The sequence below is a fragment of the Schistocerca cancellata genome, chromosome 5, assembly GCF_023864275.1.
Source record: "Schistocerca cancellata isolate TAMUIC-IGC-003103 chromosome 5, iqSchCanc2.1, whole genome shotgun sequence".
In the NCBI taxonomy this organism is placed as follows: Eukaryota; Metazoa; Arthropoda; class Insecta; order Orthoptera; family Acrididae; genus Schistocerca; species Schistocerca cancellata.
Window position 1 is genome coordinate 603993050 of NC_064630.1, and position 23640 is coordinate 604016689.

The 23640-nt window shown below is 41.5% G+C and overlaps 1 protein-coding gene across 2 annotated transcripts in view; it reads left to right on the plus strand.

Annotated features, from left to right (window-relative positions):
• Positions 1 to 11284, plus strand: part of LOC126188023 (uncharacterized protein C6orf132 homolog) — a 289046-nt gene extending 277762 nt beyond the window's left edge. For both annotated transcript variants that reach the window (XM_049929441.1, XM_049929442.1), the window contains exon 8: positions 8211 to 11284. In XM_049929441.1, coding sequence (XP_049785398.1) covers positions 8211 to 8535 — 325 coding nt within the window. In that variant the 3' untranslated portion in view covers positions 8536 to 11284. The remainder of the gene's footprint in view (positions 1 to 8210) is intronic.
• The last annotated feature ends 12356 nt before the right edge of the window (positions 11285 to 23640 follow it).

A 23640-nucleotide genomic window follows, 5' to 3' on the forward strand; every position in this document is an offset into this window, starting at 1 on the left:
GCTAAATAAAAGATTCAAACTACTGAAGGCACTAACTACTGATAGGCATAGTTAGCAAATGAAAGATTTTTGTAGAGAACAAACAATGTATTTACCTTAACATCATAATATATATAGTAGTTCATGACATCCAGTCTAATAAATTTCAAAACTCCGCCATCTCTCTCCCCACATCCACCACTGCTGGCGGCTCACCTCCAACTGCGCAACGTTACGCGCTGTTCACATCCAGCTGCCGCTGCCCAACACTACAATGGCAGACAACAATGCAAACTAGCCACAGACTGCACACAGCACAGCCAGTGATTTTCATACAGAGCGCTACGTAACGTTGCCAATAAGAAAACATAAACAGCCTACTTACACGCATGACTTTTCGTAACTGGTATACATAGGGTTGACCTTCAAATACCAAGTGCAAAATTTTCATTTTCTCTCGCTCACTACAGCCAAAGTATTAGTCCTACAAAAAAAAAAAATAAAAAATGAACAGGACGTTTTTTGTAGGAAAATTAATTTAGCCGAATTTTGTACTGGGATATATTTTCAGTAGAGGTCGTAGTTTCAGAATTATTAAAGAAAACGCGATTATTTTGATAACTCAAAAACTGGGGCATCCAGCGAAAATACATTCTAATAGAACATTTAACTATATTAAGTTTCCTACAAAAAGTTCCTGTTCATTTTTTCTGTAGGGCTGACAGTTTCCATGTAGCGAACGGGAGAATATGAAAATCTTGCATGTGGTGTTTGAAGGTATTGCGAGTTGCATAAAATCTAACAATAGGGGCAACTGAATCACCCTATACATTGAACGGCATAATCTCGAGCATTCAAGCAACAACTATTTTCATTAGATAAGGCAAGTATTTTTTAAATGGATCTTGTACTATAATCACCTGCTGTGGAAATCTATAAGGTTCATTCAGGCGAAACCGGGTCACTGGCGTACAGTAACAACGATTTTACTAATTCAAATATGTAGTTAATTATACACAGTATCCATACTCGAAAATAATCTCCAGAACCGTTGGTACATTTATCCCACTGCGACAGTAGTCAGTCGATTCCATGCTTGAAGAAGCTACCCAGACACACACTCCGACGTCCGTTGCAAATTGATGTCTACGAATAGCTTGTATTAGAAGTCCAGACACATGAAAGTCACACGGTAAAAGGTCGAGAGTGTACGGTGGTTGTTCCAACGTTTCCCACCGAAACTGCTGCAAATGTCGTCTTCATCGCATTGGCCATGTGCTGGCTGGCATTATCATGCAGGCGGATAGTCCCGTTGGACAACATGCATCAGCGTTTCGAATCGATGGCTCGTCTAAGGTTCTGCAAAATGGCCTGATGACGCTGGGCATTGATGGTGATCCCCCGTTCCAGGAACTCGACAACCAATGAACCCTTGTGGTCAAAAAAGAAGGACATCATGACCATACCAGAACTGGTGTGCACGGCCTTTGATTTCTTTGGAGGTGGTAAAGTGGCATGTTTCCACTGCTTGCTCTGACGCTTGCTTTCCGGTACAAAATGGTGACACTATGTTTCGTCACCTGTGACAATACGCGACAGGACGCCGTATTCCTCCTCATGATAACGTTGCAGATGACTCAAAGACAGCCCCATTCGAGTATGGCACTGTTCCGCGCTCAGTTGGTGTGGTACCCACTGGGCACAGATTTTTCGAAAGTTCAGGTATTCTCACATTATGGTGTGGGCGGTGTTCACGCTAATACCCAGTAACCAATGGATCTTGTCCACGGTGATTCTGCGGTTGTCCAAGACTAAAGAATTCACTTTCGCAACCATTTCCAGTTCGATGAGACGATGAGCCTGTCCATGACTAGCGTCATTTTCCAGTGACTCGCGCCCCTCAACGAATCGTTTGCGCCATTCCACAACACTTGAACGACCCAGACTGTGCTCACCGTACACAGCCTTCATCCGTCGCTACATTTCACGGCCTCCAACTCCCTCCGCCGCCAAAAATCGAATCACTCCTCGTTGTTCGTGCTTACTCGCCTGCGTGTTCAGTAGTGGACGATAACTTGCGTGGCCACCTTTTCTTTGGCGTGAAACCACACTGGCGCTATGCAACATCAAAAGGTGCGCACGCGTCAGTCTCTCTACCAGTAGATGGCGCCATCATACCCGCAGTTACGTGGTGCCACCTTACGTGTAAGGCGAAGGTAGACGCACTGACCAGGTTTCATTTGAATGTACCTCATATATAATTGCTACCAATTCCAGTGGTCGCTAATCATTACCTGGAAAAAGAAGCGCCTGCCGGAGTGGCCGTGCGGTTCTAGGCGCTACAGTTTGGAACCGCGTGACTGCTACGGTCGCAGGTTCGAATCCTGCCTCGGGCATGGATGTGTGTGATGTCCTTAGGCTGGTTAGGTTTAAGGAGTTCTAAGTTCTAGGGGACCGATGACCACAGCAGTTAAGTCCCATAGTGCTCAGAACCATTTGAACCATTTTTGAAAAAGAAGCTTTTGATTTAGAGTAACTGGATACGTTCGTGGTTTTCCGTCCCACTCAATACAACGAAAAAAACAGGAACTGTGTAACAGAACACAAAATACGAAATTTAAACATTGTTCAAAAGATCCATTGCGTCCCTGAAGTAATAATCCAACTCTTTCAACCCCAGTGTAATTATAAACTGTTGTAACAGTGCCGCTGTTAGATCCCTGAATCATGATCATAACCGCAAATCTTCCTGTGTCTGATGGTCGTTAGTAACGATAGAAGCTGATAGCAGTAACAAAGTATTTGAAGGCAGCTGACGGTGGTGCAAAAGAATTTTTGTTAAATATCGAAGATACTTCTCTTTACAGTCGTAAGAGTTAAAGTCTTTTTCCGCGATGCACCTAACGTAACACTGCGTATTGGTAGACCTTTCCGTACCGACTTTAAATTCATGTAATACTCGTCTCTTCATAGCTACAAGCTACTCAATGCATTACATATTTTTAGAAAAAACTATTCATCATCAAATGGCTGCACTGCATTTAATGACCTACAGAGTCTATACAGTGTGTGCTACCAGTGCCTACTAATATAGCTGGTTTTAATGTAAGATTGACTTTGCGGAGAATAAGTGCTATAGAAACATTCATCATTGTGTTGGAGAGCTCCCACACTGCAATAATATGTATTTGTGTTCGTAACGGATTTTGTACCGTTTGGGAAACGCAAGTTTTGGAAAATAACTGTAACATTTTTATTGATAACACGGTACAGTAAACATGAACAGCTAATCATTAAATCCAGTGAAAGCCATCCGTTGACAAGCAAACCGTTGTAAACCGCTGTTTGTAAGTAATAATAACATATTTGAAAAATGTGTCTCGAATTGGTAGCTTTTATTGAACATATTACACCATAACATCAGATACTCCTCAAACTGTAACTTACTGCAAAATTTTTAAATTCTTGTTATTCCTTTCAACAGAGAAATAAGACTAGTTCAAAAAATTTCGGTATTTTATAGAGCAGTAACGTTGTTTACTTACAGTTCTAATGCAGAAAACCTGTTACGTACTGATGAAAGTGATCATGGGAGAGGTAAACTACTGCGCTCACTGTGTATAATGAGTCTGTATCATTCCCTTCATCATCTGCAGCGAAAACATTTCCATTTACGTCAGTATGTATTACACACTCTACCATAAACTTAAGAACTGCAAGATGCAAATGGGCTATGGGTAAAACTAAAGTGCCTCTGATCTGTATCGAATGAATCTTATCGATATGCAGATTGCCCCCCGGTCTCAGACGTGATCCGACAGACTGTATGCAGTGGAAACGATTCGTAAATTAAAGACTCTGACAAATGAAAATTGGGTGTGTTCCATGCCAAAATCAACAGAAATGAATGGCAAAAGAGAAACAAAAATACGATTTCTGAATGAAACATTTACTTTTCCAAACCAATGGAGATAAGAGAAAAGTGGACCACAAGTTTCTTACGATGAATGTAATTAGAAACACTTACTGAGAAACAGAGTCCGCGCAGAAGTGGTAGAGAAAAGAACGTGGTAACTAACCCACACGCCATCGAAATAAATCAGACACACGAGTCCGCATGGGAAATGACAACTGCGTCGATCATTGTGAGGTGAAGGAAAGCACATGCAGAAACCCAAGTACCTGAATCATGAGCGAGTCATCGAGAGCTTCCTCACAAGGTACCCTTAACTTTAAAAAGAAACGAGCCTACCAACTTCTCGTCACCCTCATTCCGCATACCCCAAGACAATCAGAACTTAAATTAATACTGCTTTACGAGGTGGCTGACTGCGGCCTAAGTAGTCGCAGAAAGACGTCCCCTGAAGACACGGTGTCTCGTGAAGAAGTCTACAGGAGTCGACTTCGTGACCTGCGTAGAAGTCTCAGAGGAACCCCGAATGAGAAGTGCTTTTAAAAAACGACGCTCTCCGCATGAAGAAGCCAGCAAAAAAGTCAGTTTTTTTAATGACAGAGTTCGTCTGACGTGTTTCCAATCGAATGCCACGTAACAAACTGTGCCGTCTCTCCTGTGAACAGTATGTTTACTCCTAACCAATCTCTAATTTGTTCAAGTGAAACAAATTACTAACTGTTCTGTGGCGGATTCCCACTCTCGAAACAAGTTGTGTCACGAACAAGTGCGAGCAATTGTATGCTTCCTTTTCTTTGAGAACTGTGGCCTATATCCTATCCTAGGCACCGTCAGTCATCATGTGTCCAAGTCGCACTGGCTTTTTCGAAAGTGGGCATGGGCCAAACATTGCGCGACTTTTACACTTCCACGACCTGTGAAGACGTTATCTGCGCATTTAGTCCAACCGCACCCTGTGATTTTAGCCCAACAGTGCGGTCGTGTTCGAAGCATAACCTTAGGGTACACAGAATCAAATTATGGTGCCCAGCAGAATGAGGAACCACCTCAAATGTTCATGCAAATTAATTGAAGACTGATACACTGTCGTGCAACGGAAAACGTCTTATTTAAATGAGTATTAATAAGGGTGGGTCAATTAAGCATGAAGCAAACGGATACCGCATCACTCACATAGCAATATTAATAAAAGAACCTATATTTTATCCATGAATGGAAACCAATGAACACGATAACAAATACATTTATTGACTTTGAACATGAACTTTACCCACTGACATCTGAAAAAGAACCATTATTGCCAGATAAGGGAATACAGTTCAAAGTATAACCTTGGCAAAGGTAGGCAGGGAATATAAAACACACACGTTAAGAATTCGCGGACACGGCCAGCTACTGCGCAGGTTGTTAATTAGATATAGGAATTTCTCGGAAAGATAGGAGGGAACATCAATAGACTGCCAAAAAAGCGCACTGAAAGCAACAAACCGGATGCGTGACTTCGTGGACTTGCCTTCGTAGGAGAGCGAGTTACTCGTACATTCGTTTCTAAATGGCTTCTGCTGGCTCGTAGATGCGTCATCTTACAATTCGGTCTATGCGTAAATAAACAGGCTGGCGGCAGAAATGGCTAGACGATGATGATTTCGGCCCTCCTTTAGTACTTAGAGCTGAAGTGCAGATGTTTTCCCTGCGGTAGCAAGTCCCGACTCATCAGTCACCTCTCCTGCCCAAAGCCTAAATCAAAGTGCTTACTCTGCAACCAGAAGTGTGTTCTCCAAGACCCGTCCGAAACTCATGTTGGTGCCGCAACTGTCAATCGCCACCAAAGAGCGCGAAGATTTCGATTTCGACTAATTAAAAATGCATAGCAGCGTTAAACCATCTCCAGCCCTTCTCAATTGAATTATTCCTCAGCAAGTCATATGCGCGTGAGCACCTAGAACCAAATGAGAAGCTCTGCACATAGGCACAGCGCAAAGACGCCAGGAGCTCCGTAAACGACAGCGTGGAAGTTTAAACTGGACCACTCCGAGACATCATAACGGATATTCACAATCTTCGAGAGAAAAGAAACTACACTTACCCAGAGATCGCGTAACTGGCTGAAACGTCTTTTGTGAAGAAATCATGTTTCCCTTCGAGAATGGAATGTGTGTTCCTATCCCTTCGGCAGAACTTTCTGGGAAATGAGAATGCCAAATTTGCCAGTTTTAAAGCGGAAAATTCGTCTTAACAGAGTCTATAATTCTCGCACATCCATTGTGAGCTTCCCAGTCGTTGGAACCGCCGCCATCTGCATAAGAAAAGCAGAAAAGAGACCTGCAGTTACAGATCAGAATCCTGAACGACTTCTTCATCAATGGAATTGGCGTATGAACTTCTTAATTTTGTTATTAAAGAGTTTCAACGGAAAATGGGCACTTTACAAATCGTACAGCCACCAAACATTAGAGGGGTTAATGTATTTGAACATTCCACAGTGCAGAGAAACGCAGAGGTCTGCTGCAGTTCCATCTAATTATTCCACAGTCCTGGACGCTGTATTGTGTAGACCGACTGCCAGACACCTCTCCAGTTTCCGTGGTAACGTCAACCTGCTCCACCAATTTGGTGCCCAGTGCACAATGGTGGGTGATGAATGGAATGGTGACTGACCGCTGGGCCTCAGCGCAGTGGATGTGTGGAGCTCCATGTGGTCATGGATGCCTTTTGCAACACCAGGATGTCCGTAGGGTGTCTCCATCCCCCTGATAACAAGGCGCCAGTTGTTACTATGGTCGGAGAGCCTTTGCTAATTCGCCAGGCTAGTACAAAAGTTAACCGGAATTACATTATTAGACAGATGTTACGACCTTTCCAATTATTTGTGTCGCATTTGAAAATAAACTCTTGCATCAACTGAGCAAGGAAAGGAAAAAAAAAACTCTGATTGATGATCGATGAGAGAATAATAGTAATACAGTGTGTTTGGAAAAGAACTCCAGGTTTTAATGTGTCTAAAATCTGTACAAAGTGAGTTACACTATTCTCGTTGTGGTGTTTGATTCATCAACTCTCCAAGTTTGGCTCCCCTATAGCTGGCAGGTCTGCGTGACCTTGAGACGGCACCAGTGCTGTTTTTTTTCCTCTGTTCCCTCAGTTAAGTCCAGGCGTGTGTGCAGTGCAGAGCAACTCAGCAACAATGAGTACTCCGTTACAGACAGCGCAGTGTGTTATTTGTCTTTGCGAACTGAGTCAATTATAACAGTGCAACGTAATTTTAGACGTCAATATGATGGTGTACCACCTACAGCAAAAACTGTCATTAGCTAAAGTCTTTCAAGGAAACCGGCAGTGCCTATTGGCTTCTATCTCGGGATCTTCGGCCGATGTTCATCTAATGATTTTACTGGCGTTTCGCCTGCACGGGTGGCTGGCATTGTCAAAGATTCAGCCTCCATTGCCAATGCAGGGCAACAAATGGATCCCACTGGCAATGGAGAGTGAAGCTTTGAAAATGCCAACCACTCGTGCTGGCGAAACGTCAGTAAAATCATTAAATGAACGTCGGCCGAAGAACCCGAGACAGAAGCCAATAGGCAGTTTGTCAACAAGTGGCCACAAAAGCCTTAATAATTTTGTAAACCGGTAGTGTTTTAAAAGCAAAATCAACAAGCAGACCGTGAACTTCTGAAGATGTTGTTGAACAGATCCGTGTTTCGGTTGTTTGGAGCCAGAAGAAGTCGTTGTCCAAACGTAGTCTACAATTAGGAGTGCCTAAAGAGCGTGCGTCTCTCGTCACTGGCTGTTCAATCAGGTGGACAGGCAGAGCTGGCACAATACCTTGGCCACCACGAAGTCCCACTGGACTTTTTCTTTTGGGGCCACAAAAAAATGTCGTGTACAGTGAAAAGATCAGAGACATCAATCATTTCTGGGAACGAATCGTCGCGGCGGTTGGAACATGCTGGTGAAGACGTGGCGAGAAGTGGAATATCGTCTCGAAGTGTGAAGGGCAACACATGGATCCCACGTTGACGTCTACTAACATTAAACAAAACCTGAAGGAATTCTCTTTCATGATATGTACTCATTGATGTAATTTTTCATTAATTTCCCCGTTAAATTTACACTTAAAACTACGGAGTTCTTTTCAAACACCCTGTATGATTGACTGGCTCCCGTGTGACGTGTGTCACACTAACTAGCGGAGTGTCTGGCAAAAAAAAGCTGTTACCGAATGTCTGTTTCAATACAAAGCTGCTCTCCTCAAGATAATGTGGCGCTTGCATCAAAGATAATGCCGGTGGCTGACAGGTGTGTTTGTTGCGTGCAGGCCGGACCACAGGCGCCACGGAGGCGGCGGCGGCGGGGGCGGCAGCGGCAGCGGCGCGGGCAGCGACTTCCACGAGGGCCTGCTGGTGGACGCGCTGCTGCAGCACCAGCAGCCGCTGACGCTGTCGGCGAGCCAGCACTACGCGTCGGCGCCCTGCTACCGCCTGGGCAAGCCGCCGCCGGAGGGCGCTCTCGCCGAGACCAGCTTCTCCACGTTCCGACCCCAGCACGCCACCAGCCACGACTCCGACTCTGGCTACAGCCACAACACGTCCAGCGGTCACCACGGACCCCGCAGCGCCACCGGCAGCCTCAAGATGTCCTAGGAGCGCCCGCCACTGCTGCCCTCTGCCGCCTCTAGAGGGAAGCACAGTGGCCGTGGCGACCGATACCCGATACCGCTTCGATACGGACGACTGATCGACACGGGGCTCTTCATGTCCCTCGACTTACGGACTTCATCAAGAAGCAGTTTCGGGAGAACTAAGTTCCCTTCTCTAGTTGTTACGTCAGTTGTCAAGATGATTGTACGAACTTCGCCAGTCTAGTGAATACCTGTACAGCGTCTGCTACCAAACAATTGCAGGAGCACCAACGTCTTTCGATGTTTCTGCGTCGATAATTTATCACAGTGATACTTCTGTGTCCTTAAATGAAATAAAACTTCCGCAATAATCACTTTTGTATTACGAACGTACTGACCGCACACATTTCAAGAAAACGTATAACAATATCCTGCCTTAATAATGGATCATTTATTAATCATTATACTGTGTTTTATCAGTTGATTATTTTTTACAATCCTAAAAACGTTAATTGTCTGAGCGCTACTATTTGGTGGCTCATTGCTTCACGTCTACTGTTCCGTGTAAGAGTAAGAAGGAATGTCGTTACATGCACCTTTGCAACTTTTCCCAACAGTGCAGCTCTGTGGTAAACGTGAGACTCTCGATGAAATTCCAGTTGCCTAGTGTACAACGATACGTGTTACATAAAAAAAAATTATGCTAATTCATATCTTACAGAGCAGTGACCATCGGTTTAAAACTATAATATCCAAGGAGTTTGATAGTTCTAAAGAGAGTACTCGTTTAAGTGCACAACGAATGTCTGATGCACTTTCATATGACAAGACCAATGAAAATCGCTATTACTATACAATAATTTGAATTACTTTGTTTTTAATGGGTTAGACCCGATACTAAAATCATTCTTCAAAATATCGACCACAATTAGAAACTCCAGAAATAACGTGGTAACTTTTACACACATAAAAAAGGTATGTCTTTCTAGTCAGTAGCTGTGTGATATAACTTACTACTTTGATTAAGCTGAGAGCATCCTTAATTTGTTCGCTGGAAGTCACAATTTCTACTACATTTACGTTAATTAGTAAAAACAGGCGCAATGTGTGTTCTACACTCAAATGCTACATAAGCCTTCACGGCACGGATCCATCAGTCAGAAACGTGTGTGGTATTGAGTCTATCACTGTAACACTGTAAGACTTTTTTATGTTTATCCTGGTTCCACTACATAATAGGTGGACAACTGTTATGTAACGCTATGTCTGTTTATGTGTGTGTTAATGTGAAAGTGTCATGGTTTGACCTCGAAATGCGAACGATCTTACATTCACTCACTTTCACAGATACAACTTTCTGTGTACTGGCAGCAGCTACCATAACTGTCACTGCGCCAATACAAACAAAACATATTTCAGACACCGAAATTGTGTCGTCCAAGTTCAATGACGAGCTGAAGTACTGAATTTTAATAGTTTGGATGCATTGCCTGCGTTTCACATATCTGAGTATGTATAACGGCTACAAAATCGGCTAAGTGATCTGCGGTTACTGGCACAATATTGTTTAAGCAATTGTCTCTTGTGCCTAGTATTCATAAGTGTCTCACTGCCAAATATACCGTTACATGTGTTGTTGCAATTCAACTAACGACTATGAACCTAGAATTAGTTGCTTTCCGCAAGGTGTTTTATCCTTGGGGAACATGATTTATTATGTTGCCTGTAAATATATGGGAAATGTAAGTTTGGACAATATTAGGTAACGAACCGAGTGCACAATTTCGAAATGAGACAGATATATCAAATCGCATTTGTGTCTTTTTTTCAAGAGAGACTTTATCCAGATATTTGAAAAAACTCGATAACGTAACGTCTTACTTCCCTCTTCCAGTTTCAAATAGTTAGCAGCTAAGTTACGCTTTGGTTGCATACCTTTGCGTAGAAAAATCTTAACAGTCTAAAATAGAAAGGGAGTAGTAAACACTGGAACTCTGACACTACCTCACGGCTAGAACGTTTCTCACAATAGCTCGAGTCTTTTAGTTGCCATTGCGCAAACACGGGCTTGCTTCTGTTTCTTCAGTAATTCTGGCTTTCCAGAAATTAAATTGTCTCTTATTATGTGGTTTCAAGTTCTGTGGGGACCAGAATCTCTCCTTTAAAACGGGTGACAATTAATGAGACAGGTGATAACCTTCAATCCGAACAAGCTGCGTATTCTATAAAAGCATACTGTTTATCCCAATGGTATTCCGTTACAAAAGAATCCACAGTAAACCTCAAGAATAAATTATTGTAGAAAAGCTTTGTTATAGTTTTGACACAAACATTTAAGTGCAGTTAGATTCAATGAACTTACCTGTTTCTTCTCGAGCTTATCATGTTATAGCAATACGAACTGTATCATTAGGCCACATGTAAGGGATATAGCCAACATAAGTATTAAATAAGCTCTGCGGTAATTGTAATCTGTGGAAAGAAAGAAAGAGTTTCAAAATTTAATTTTTCGATATGATGCGTTAAAATGAAATTGATATTTTGGTATTTCGATATTTCACCCAAATTTAAGAAAGCGTCATACGTATTAAAGCATTTAGTTGAATATCTTCGTATACATGTACAGACAATTTATCCCCGTATAGAGAATGTTTGTTAAGCTACATACGATATTATGCTAGTCAAAGATATGTATTTTGGTATGTGGTGTTTGTAAAGGTAAAGACCAAGGCTGACTGAGTGACTGCGAAATAAAGAAACTGTTCTTGATATGCCAGTTATTTCTCATGCAATATTTGTAACATGTGTTTTTCTATTTCTCTGTAGCAAATTTTCACATATTATTTACAGTAAATACTGTTTGATAGTTGTTATGCATAAAATGAGTGTACGATCTTCAAAGTTCATAGAATGTCTTTAAAAATACTCAGGACTGACCGTCACTAAACAATGTTGGTCTAAAGTTACTGCAGAGTCAGTACCGACGCCTCATTCTCTGCTGCAAGGTAAAAGGGTATTTCGCGTGATTCAAACGGCAGCTATTACTTTGCTATATCAGCTCAAGATTTAATACGTGAGCCTTTGTGTGTTGCGAACGCACTTTTTCTCATCAAGAACAGCCAGTCAATACATAAATAGAATTTTCGTGGGAGTCAATTCACTACACAGAGCTGTAGTTTCAAAGTAAGACATTTTGTGTAGCTACTCAACAGTTATCTAAACTTACGCTGCAATGGACCATTGGTAAGTGTGATTCTTGTGATGACTGCACATTTACAAAATAAAACCCAACTTTACAAGATGCCTGGCATTGTGTCAAACCCATTTCGTATATGGAAACGTTACACTGAACCATCTAGAAGTGTATGCATTAATATGGGCCCTTTAATTCCTGTTTACTTTCAACGTGAAGTTACAGTTGCTTATTAATGACGGTGTTTTCATTTTATTTTACCTCGTGTTATAGCGTGGAGTATCCTATATTACGTGACTCTGCACTGATTCATCTTGCCTCATTTATTTTCAGGTATATCAAGCGCTATTAGCCAACCAGTAAATGGTGGAAAGCTGATAACACAACTTGATTTGCCATGAATTACATCTCTGTTGATGCGTATTAATTTCAGTTGCCTACACAGATTTGTGAATTAGCTCCATATAAGATGCATATTTGTTATTTCTTTCATTGTAATACAAATTATAATCTTTTAATAGTAATATGCTTTCCAAGACTGATACTGCTTCATTCCTGAAATGTGCATAAATGTCATTTCAGACCATTTTGTGCTCCAATATAGAGTTCAAGTCCCTCGAAGAATTTTGATATGAAATCCTCGTTAAACTTTAATAACTCTCCAGTCTGCAAGAAAGCTTGTTCCACAAATTTCATCTGTGTGTCTCCTTCTGCTACCTATCGCACAATGGACATCTGCCCTTACACTTCCTATGCGTATATTTTTGTAAAAGTTAGTTCAGCTGCGTATGTTCGGAGCTCTTCAAGATCGTGCACCATGCTTAACCGTCTACTACATCCATCGCCCAGTACCCCACAAGACTTCGAACATGACGGTACATTTTTAGAAGCAGATGGTTTTGGGCTTGTCGCAGTTCGCGAGGAAATGTTTCTCATCTCCCTCGCTCTCCAATGATTAAGAAATCCTGTCTAGATCCAAAATTTATGACAAATTATAACTGTACACTTATCTACGATTCGAAGATTTACAGGCCTGCATTTCCTGCCTCGAAACTTGAATCTTCAGTCAGTTCCTCCGTATATATTCCTAGCTCAGCAACGTATATTCCGCAAGAAACGAGAATGATTAGATCTCTATCAGGCGTAAATATCAGAGACTAAGCCATAATCTCTCGGTTGTTGGTAAATGGAGATAACGTAGCTCTATGACAAGAGAGCGAGGATTTTAAATAACATGAATTGTATTCAGTGAAGCCACTGGAAATGCAGGTTTTTACTCTCTTTGTATCTGGACCAGTAGCTATAAATGTCAGCCGACAGGCGACGTGCAGAACGTGTTATTTCAAGAATCAGCGCTCAGCTCTTAAGGCAGTTACGTTGAAATAATTGGAGCATCTCAGTATTCTTGACAAATCATTTCACCAAAATTCGTATGAGTTGTGGTGGTGGTGGTGGTTAGTGTTTAACGTCCCGTCGACAACGAGGTCATTAGAGACGGAGCGCAAGCTCGGGTTAGGGAAGGATTGGGAAGGAAATCGGCCGTGCCCTTTCAAAGGAACCATCCCGGCATTTGCCTGAAACGATTTAGGGAAATCACGGAAAACCTAAATCAGAATGGCTGGAGACGGGATTGAACCGTCGTCCTCCCGAATGCGAGTCCATCGTATGAGTTGTGTGGCAGCATCACAGTATGCTGACTGAACCCTCACACTACTTTCAGGTACATAGATACACCGAGAAAAACAGCGATAAAGGACATCACACGTCAGTTTCATAACCCATGAAGAGACAGAACGACGGGAAAAAGCCCATTTACGAAACGTGCAAGGAGTGACAGTGTGGGAAAGTTAACCCGAGGCGGAATAAAACCAAAACACTATAGTAGTAACATAAATGAAAAGTCTGAGAGTTCTATAAGGATGCCACAGATAGGCTACATGAGATAGCGACGTACTAGTGTAGATGCTATTAAGAAGTAGCCTACAGATGGCGAGACTGGTCACCCTAGAAACGTACGAGTAGCAGACCATGAGCAATGTGAATGCCTACGTCAGCACAGAAAATCGACACTAACGAAACATCTAAACAGGTACTGCATGTCCATACAAATTACAAAATCCACCAACTTCTTGAGGCACATGTCTACGGCTGTGAGGAACATAAGAGTAAGGTGAATTTTCTGCTTTTAAATGATGCGCGTATATGAAGTAATTTGATGTGGCCATTTCTTACCTCTTAATAAGAAAGTTTCGTCAAATTATTTTAAACTATTATACGAAAGATCTTACAAGTGCAGAGTACTGTCATCTTTGTATGCATCACAGTTATGAGGTTTTCGAAGTTATTAAGTAGAAGCCTGCTGCCCTTTGGTGGTTCAACATAGCACCACACAGAACGGTAGACTGTTGTTCGACAGTGTGTCATCAGCTTTCAGAACGGACGGAGAAAGTAACATTTTGTATACAACGTTTGTTTTAAAGCCAACGTTTCTGAATGTGTACCACATACACGGTTTTATCGTTTAATTTATGAGACAACAATAACGCGTCTACCCCAGTGCTGTATGTGTGCCTCTCATACGTTTTATTGTACTTTTGATGCTGTATTATTATCATTCATGTTGCAGTTAAGTTTCTTTGTATTTAGGACTAGATGGCGGTTCACCACGTACGGTGGCACAAAATTTATGCATGTTAATGGAATACAACGCACACATTGAGAAACATTTTGTCCTCAGTACGATTTGTTCATTAGAATGTGAGGAACCGTTATACTATAGTAAATATATAAAACAGAATCAGATTTGAAGAAGTAATTTAAATTTTGCCGAGATAATTGTCCAAATAAAGCTTCTTCAGCTACATATTCTGGCCATTAAAATTGCTACACCAAAAAGAAATGCAGATGATAAACGGGTATTCGTTGGAGATATATATTATACTAGAACTCACATGTGATTACATTTTCATGCAGTTTGGGTGCATAGATCCTGAGAAATCAGTACCTAGAACAACCACCTCTGGCCGTAATAACGGCCCTGATATGCCTGGGCATTGAGTGAAACAGAGCTTGGATTGCGTGTACAGGTACAGCTGCCCATGCAGCTTCAACACGATACCACAGTTCATCACTGGCGTATTGTGATGAGCCAGTTGCTCACCCACCATTGACCAGACGTTTTCAATTGGTGAGAGATCTGGAGAATGTGCTGGCCAGGGCAGCAGTCGAATATTTTCTGTATCCAGAAAGGCCCGCACAGGACGTGCAACATGAGGTCGTGCACTATCCTGCTGAAATGTAGGGTTTCGCAGGGCTCGAATGAAGAGGTAGAGCTACGGGTCGTAACACATCTGAAATGTAACGTCCACTGTTCAAAGTATTATCAATGCGAACTAGAGGTGACCGAGACGTGTAACCAATGGCACCCCATAAAATCACGCCGGGTGATACGCCAGTATGGCGATGACGAATACACGCTTCCAATGTGCATTCACCGCGATGTCGCCAAACACGGATGCGACGATCACGATGCTGTAAACAGAGCATGGATTCATCCGAGAAAAATGACGTTTTGCCATTTGTGCACCCAGGTTCGTCGTTGAGTACACCATAGCCGGCGCTCCTGTCTCTGATGCAGCGTAAAGGGTAACCGCAGCCATGGTCTCAGAGCTGATAGTCAATGCTGCTGCAAACGTCGTCGAACTGTTCGTGCAGATGATTGTTGTCTTGCAAACGTCCCCATCTGTTGACTCAGGGATCGAGACGTCGCTGCACGATCCGTTAGAGCCATGCGGATAAGATGCCTGTCATCTCGACTGCTAATGATACGAGGCCGTTGGGATCCAGCACGGCGTTCCGAATTAGCCGCCTGAACCCACCGATTCCATATTCTGCTAACAGTCATTGGATCTCGACCAACGCGAGCAGCAATGTCGCGATACGATAAACCGCATTCGCGATAGGCTACAGTCCGACCTTTATCAAAAGTCGGAAACGTGATGGTACGCATTTCTCCTCCTTACACGAGGCAACAACGTTTCACCAGGCAACGCCGGTCAACTGCTTTTTCTGTGTGAGAAATCGGTTGGAAACTTTCCTCACGACAGCAAGTTGTAAGTGTCACCATCGGCACCAACCTTATGTGAATGCTCTGAAAAGCTAATCATTTGCATATCACAGCATCTGCTTCCTGTCGGTTAAATTTCGCGTCTGTAGCACGTCATCTTCGTGGTGTAGCAATTTTAATGGCCAGTAGTGTATGATGTCGGTAGCCATAAAAACGTTCTAACTTACTTTATCGGCACATCTACTTCGCATTTCCGTCTGTCTTCTGTGCACCACCATCTGTGACGAAAGGCCATCGCAATTTCAGCGCACGTGATGCTGGCCGCCACGTCCCCAGTGGCTCACCTGCAATACAGCAATTACGTGTTGCTTCCGTGACAGGTGGTCTCGTGGTCAAACTCATTTCGGCTGGTCACCGCGTTACGTCGCCTCGTTCGGAGCACATTACACACTCACTGTTCCGTTACGCTCCTCCCTGTTTCATTTCCTCGTTCTTTCTCTCAATTTTCAACACTATGTCAAGCACATTGACTTCCTTCGCCTTTCTTTTTTTCTCTGGCGAGATTCTAAATCACATTGAAATATCTATTCGTATTGCCTACCTACTGATTGCTACTTCTACCTAGCTGCTTCTCCATTCACGTATATTTTACTAAAAATGCGCCTTCTGTTAAAGTGAAAAAAAAAGCACTTAACAGTAGGCCAGCAGCTGTAGAGAGCACTGACATTAAGCGCTAGGATATTATTACGCATGGTTTACTACTCAGTAATAACGAATTTTAGCAGCTTAAGTTCTGTATTTTCTTTAGCACAATGGGCATCACAAGAGGTAATATCTACAGGACCACTACATCAAACTTCACTTATTTTTTATAATAATTCTCTGAAGCACGAAATGAATAATACTGCGACAGAGACTGGGCCTAAATGTTCCTTAACAGAGACTGTGCGAGGTGCATGCAATGCCCCCTTTGAGTTCAACGAATCAACAGCTACTGAAATCTACTAATCTCGCCATGAACGTGCGGAAAAAGCTAAGTCGTTACATATTTAATATAGGAACTATACGGCCCACTGATTTCAAATAACTATTCGGTACAATGACCAAGGTTTCGACACCTCCAAGGATGTATTCATCAGAATGTAATTTGAGAAGCCGTAAATTACATTGCGATCAGTATAATTTTGCTCCTAGCTAGGCGTACGTGCCAAAGTCTGGGACGTTTTTTATTTTACATTGACTTCATCATATCTTCTCTTAACTTTGACTGTAGCTTCCTCGTAATGTAATTTTACGATTCTCAGATTTCAATTTGATGAAGACATCCTTAGAGGTGTTGAAACCTGGGTCATTGTACTGAACTGTTATTTGCAACCGGTGAGCTGTATAATTCCTATGTTAAAACTTGTATACGGTTGCTGACAAACAACCATGTTTAAAATTGTCTTTACATAGTGACGCCAAATGATACATTCAGTATTGTATTCAGCTATGAATTTGTTGCGTCTGTGTATGAAGATCGCCAGTCTTAGCTAAGATGGAACAGTGATTTTATTTCTGACTAACAGACAGCGGGTAGTGAACGGGATTATTTGTAATCACCGTTAGTGCTTTAGAATACGACTGCGCGAAAATCATAGATGCTGGAAAATGGGATTCATCTGTCGGTAAAGGATAATGAGATCTCTGATATTCCAATCTTGCCTATCTTCTCCAAATCACATTCCATTAACTACAAGAGCTATCTCAGACGTATCCTCATCAGAAGAAACCACACTGTAGTGTACTGACCTCGGATATAACTGCAGGAGACAAAAGTCGATGATTAGAGAAAAGATCAAATTCGACATCAGAGATCTATGCTGCGAAAATTTAACATCAAGATCGTTACGGATGACCGAATTCCTGTGAAGATTTATCAGTCTGCAAAATGATATCTTTTTGAATATATCCGGGTACACCATACAAGTAACGGCCCTCCATTAAAGAAAAATGATTCATTAAGTCCGGAGAAGGACACAATGATGTATTGCGTAAATGACACTCCATCGCTGGACTGCGAAGAGATTTTATACTGTCTGATGTATTTCTCTTTGATTTATAGCTCTTAATTAGTACGGAGTCATAGGTAAAACCCACGGAAATAAGTATGATGATATCTAAATCATTTAGTACGAGCGCTCTTCATTGTTGGAAACATGGAATGACATTTCTCCTCCTTGTGGTCTATAGTCCGAAGGCAGCTAAGACGAAGATCTCGACAAAAGTCTGTCCTTAGCAAGCCTCTTAACCACTGCAAACTACTGCACCCTACGTTCATTTGAACCTTTTTACTGTATTCAAACATTGGTCACCCCCTAAAGTTTCACCTTCCATTATCATGCTTACAATTCCTTGATGCTTCAGGATGTTTGGTATCAGCTAATCCCTTCTTTTAGTCGCGTTGTACTATAAATTTCTTTTCAGCCAGTTCGATAAACTACGTCCTCACCCATTACTTCATGTATCAAATCTACAAAGATCTTCAGCTTTCCTCAGGAGCACCACAGATCAAAAACTTCCGTTATTTCTTGTCTGAACTAGTTATCGTCCACATTTCGCTTCCGCACAAAGCTAAATTCCAGGCATCTTTAGAAAAGACTGCCTAATACTTAAATTTGTATTCTATGCTAACAGCTATCTCTCTGCTATTGCCAGTCTTCATTTAACATCTTACCTACGACTATCATCAGTTATTCTACTGCCCAAATACCCCAAATTCATACGCCATTTCCAATGTCATTTCCCAATCTACATCCTTCGACATCATCTGATTTAATCCGACTACATTCCAGTACCTATGCTTATCCATATTGTTCGCTTGCTCTTCCTAGTACTTCGCCACATCTGACAAAATTTCAGTGTCATAGGCATATTTCGAGGCTTCAGTGAATTTAAATCACCTCTCTAAACTTCTCCTTGGCCTCTTTTATTGTTTGCTCAAAGCACAAACTGAATTGTTTTGTGCAATAGGTTATAATCCTTCTCAAGTATTCCTTCCCTTTCACGCCCTTCGACTTCGGAATCTGGTTCCTGTACAAGTTTTGAATAACATTTTGCTTCCTGCATTTTATCTGTGATATCTTCAGAATTGCGAAGTCAACTTTGCCAGTCAACTTGGGTAAATGCCTTCTCTAAATCTACAAATTCTCGTATCTATTTGGCTCTCAGAACAAAGGGAGGCCCATTTGAATGAGATTGTAATTTGATGTATGACAACAGCGTAAATGTGAACAAACATAGCTAGTTAACCATGTTTCTCCACTGAAGGACATAGTTCTGCAATTAACTCACGGGGTGAAACCAAAGGAAACAGTAAATCTGTCAGCAATTTCCTCCTTGAACTCAACAAAATTCATCATAACTTATCCAATTTACACAAAATAGCAAATTACACGCGAAAAACCTTACAAAACATGTAAGCATTGAATGATTTCGACAGCAGTGGTAACCATCCAGATATAGCGCCTGACGGCTGGCGTCTTAAGACATGTAATATAGTTTGCTGTTGTCTTCTGGACCTTAGAACCACCGTTCTTTGGCATCCCAAATACGTCAGCTCCATTCCTCTCTGCCATGGCTCTCACTTTTCACCAAACTTTGGTATCACGTTACCAGGTGGAGGAAATCCGCAGTCAATATTTTTCACCTTCACTGTCTGAATTCATCGAGTAAGTCCGTGAGTCCGTCAAATGCTTGCTTGCTTCTCCGTCTTCCCTTTGACGCCTGCCAGCATGAGGGGCTGTCAGTGACGTACAATTAGAAAAGGTGACGGTTCTACAAGTAACAGTTTCACTGCTGACGATGTGACCGCCATGTACTACATTTCAGTAACATTATTTTCGAATACACACGGGTCCTATTAAGAGAAAATAAAAACTCAATTTTTTTATTTTTGACATTATTGTATTTAAACTTAAATTCGTTGGTAGCTATTTACGAACAATATGTTCGTTTCCAAACTTCACCAAATTTTACAAGTACTGTAGAAAAAGAGGTATTGTCTGTGACCTGCCTAAGCCATTTGATTGTGTGACTCGTAAGTATTCTCCTAGATAAATTACGGAAATTATGGTACAGGCAGCCAATGGATAACGTCATGTAACCAAAAGAAAGCAGGGTATTTTATTCTGACAGGGGAGAATCTTTTATGGCATTGCACAAGGTTCTGTCTTAGATCCAATACTGTTTCTCATAAGTGTAAATGATCTTCCGTTTAATTTGCACTAAGTAGATTCAATTCTTTTCACGGATGACACTAACATTGTAATGAACCCAAACACAGATACCACAAGAGGACAAATGGGAACTAACGTTCCTACAAGTATTATTGAGGGGTTTCCTGCGAAGGATCTCACTCCTGATGTAAGAAAGACACAATGTATTTAGTTATAGACATCTAGAGGTAGGACGCCAATGATAAGTGTGTCACATGGTAAGTAAATAATGACTAGAGTGGATACTTTGAAGTTCTTTGGTGTCCGTTTTGATGAGAATTTCAATCAGAGAAAAAGTTTTGGAACCTCTAAAACAACTTATTTAAGCCACATTTGTATTTTGAATCATTGCAAACCGTAGGGAGAGACAGAGCATTAAGTTGACGTATTTTGCAAAATTTCATTTAGTGACGTCATATTGAATAATGTTCTTGAGTAACACATCTTTAAGAAAGTAAGTCTATATTGCTCAACAACGCGCCATAAAAATAATATGTCGTGCTTATCCACGATCATGTTGTACACCTCCGTCAATGAGTTACGCATTTTGACTAATGCTTCACAGTATACATACTCACTCGTGAAATTTGTTGTACATAACGCTCTGCGGTTCAAAAGGACCAGTGATATATATAATTACGATGTCAGAAGAAAAACTGACATTCATTACTCGACATTAAGGTAGTCTTTAGGTAAAAAAGGGCTGAACAATACTGTCACGAAACTTTTTGATCCTCCACCCAGTTACACAAAATGTATGACAAATAGCAATGTTAATTTTGAAAATTTTCTTTTTGAAAGTACCTTCAATTCTTACACCTTTTACACATCGTGAAAATAGAATATCTGTAAATGGTGGTAGGTAGGATCACTAATTTCCGTCTACATTTAAAGAAAAAAAAAACCTTGTAAACGGTCATCATGTTGCCATGACTGACTTATGATGAGTACCTGACATTGTCAGCTATATTGGATGCGATCTCGGCATCTAAACCCTGTTGTTCCCCTTATTACAGAAGTTTATTCGCCCAGATCGCCCATACTGTGCAATGTGAATGTAAAATGGTTCCTTCCACATCATTCTGGTTGATCGCACAAATGATCCACGGAACATTAATCTAACTAAGACAGTAAGTAACATCGCTTAAATCCAGATTTGAATTCAAACGATAAAAAAAACCTCAATTCCATCTCACGGTGTCGAATTCCAATGCTGCTGGCTGTGATAGCTACAAATGCGCGTATGGTTAAGCGTTTTTCACGAGAACCTTCATGAATTAGTTTGGCCGAACAGCTATGAACATTTACTTTTAAACATTCATCGTTATACATTTCATATACACAGCTTGATGAGCTCCTCACTTCTCAGCCATCTAACCGTAGACTGTAGACTACTGTATGTGACGGAGGTAGCTTACTTTCACCATACATTCACGCGCGCTGTCGTCACAGTACAGGATCAGTGCGTCTTCGCTAACGTTCATGTAGTACTTTTTACACATAACATAAAAAAAGATAGCGACAAACGTCAAGCAGTTGTGGAGGGTCTCTTGAGGAACGAACTGACACAAAGAACCCATACCCTCAAACGCTGAAGGACATCAAAGAATAAGGGCTACGGCCCGCCGGTAGGCCTCTCCTCTGGCAGTAAGCTAGAGTCTGTACGCTCTGCAATGTTGTTGTGTCTGGCGTAGAGGCATCCGGCGCCGTCCAGTTTCGCTTGCGATGTGTCAGCGCAGAAACCTACCTCTGCTGCCGCAGATCTGACCGCGTGACAGGCGCTGGCACCCCTGTAGCTTCGACTCACATCGACGTTTCGGAACATACGTTCTTATCCTCAATTTTCTCCTCGTGGCGCAGTTTGTGTAGTGTTTTAGAGTTTATACCAACTCGCAGTTGATCGGAATAGTTTAGCTACAGCCGTATGACTGCCCGATATACATGAGGATGATGTACCGCGTTATATCTTGTAACAATGGAGTTTATTTGTTACTTTGATACTTAACTTCTTGATTTTAGACAATGACTTTTAGAAATGAAAATAAGATTCGAAAGTACTCAGCAAAGTAATTAGTTTAGATTAGTTTACAAGTACTTTCCGATTCAAATGAGCCATAGTGTGAAGATCCTTAAGTACGTAAAACATGTGTACAACAATAAATATTTATAAAGAAAAAAAAATTGCTAATTTATGTTCCGCGGATGCCAAGTAAAACGGTCTTCATGGATGTTGATTGAGTCAAAAGATCTTAAATGTATTTTCATTTAAGTAATAATAACAAATTTCCCATAAAATATGTAAATGTTCAGTACACTGAAATGCCTACAACATTTCTTAGACTATTGTAACCGCACATTATCAAACAGAAAAACCATTTTGCAACATTTATTTGCACTGTTCGAACTGCTGATCTGAATTTGTACAGAAATCAAATAGTACGTAATACTCGTATTATTCTGGGTAATTAGTAACGAACATCAATCGATTCTGCAAGGAAATTCATCAGTGGAGCTTTTTATGACTGCTGGGAAATTATTGAAAAGGTGTGTTTCTGAATTACAGGCGCCTTTGTGACCATTAAATCTGAATGAATGTGTGTGTGTGACTTGTGTCTGATTTCTCGGACAGACACTATACAATTGTATACGCAACAATTTTATAGGATTCACGACCAAACATGATACCTTCAGTGCGGATGCACACCAGATTTCGTTCTCTGTTGCGGGAATACATGTCACACTGCGAGCAAGGTTCACATGGAGAGGGACGTGTGACGAGTCGGGAATTTGGTTCGGGCGAGAAGTGTTTCCGGATGGCAGAGGCGGTTAAAGAAACAGTTGTAGAGAAGAGTGGCAGAAGGTTTCGAGTCCAGGTTCACCATACGTTTTGAATGCGCATCATTGATTAACGTTAGTGCTCTAATGCAGTCGTCGTCGGAGTAATTTCTCTGAATATATGTGAAGATTCTTCCAGTGTGCTAGTATTTATTCCTTTAACCGAGCTATTGGTTTGGAAATGAGATATGTCGTTGCGGGACGTTCTTAAGTTAAAACGACAAATTATTTGCATTACATGTTGTTCCACACGAAAAACTTTAGCTTCGTTTGATGAGTTATTCCAATAAACAAGATCCTTCCACCAACATCATGTTGGAAATCACGAGATTAAAATTGGCTACTACTTCACTACCTATTTTATTTTTAATTTAGATTGGCAACTAAACATACCGCCCTGACTAAGGCACATACACGGATGTGGATAAGCAACAGTAAACAACGAATATCAAGGCAGCTCCTAGAGAGATGACGTTAGAAACAGGAAAAAGTCAGAGAACAGACAGATGTGAATACCTAGAAGCATTAATGTAAATTATCCGGGCAGAAGTCCACCTCCTTAGCTGAGTGATCAGTAGGGTTGACTGCCATGCAGAGGACCTGGCTTCGATTCCCATTATTGCCACGGATGTACTGCTACGGGGTGAACTCAGGCTCGTGTATCGAAGTGAGGAGCTGCTACTCCGATTACTCATGGTCTCAAGGTCAAGAAACACGACAACGACCATAGAGAGCGGTAAGCTGACCAGACTACATGCCCCTCCACACTGCATCTGA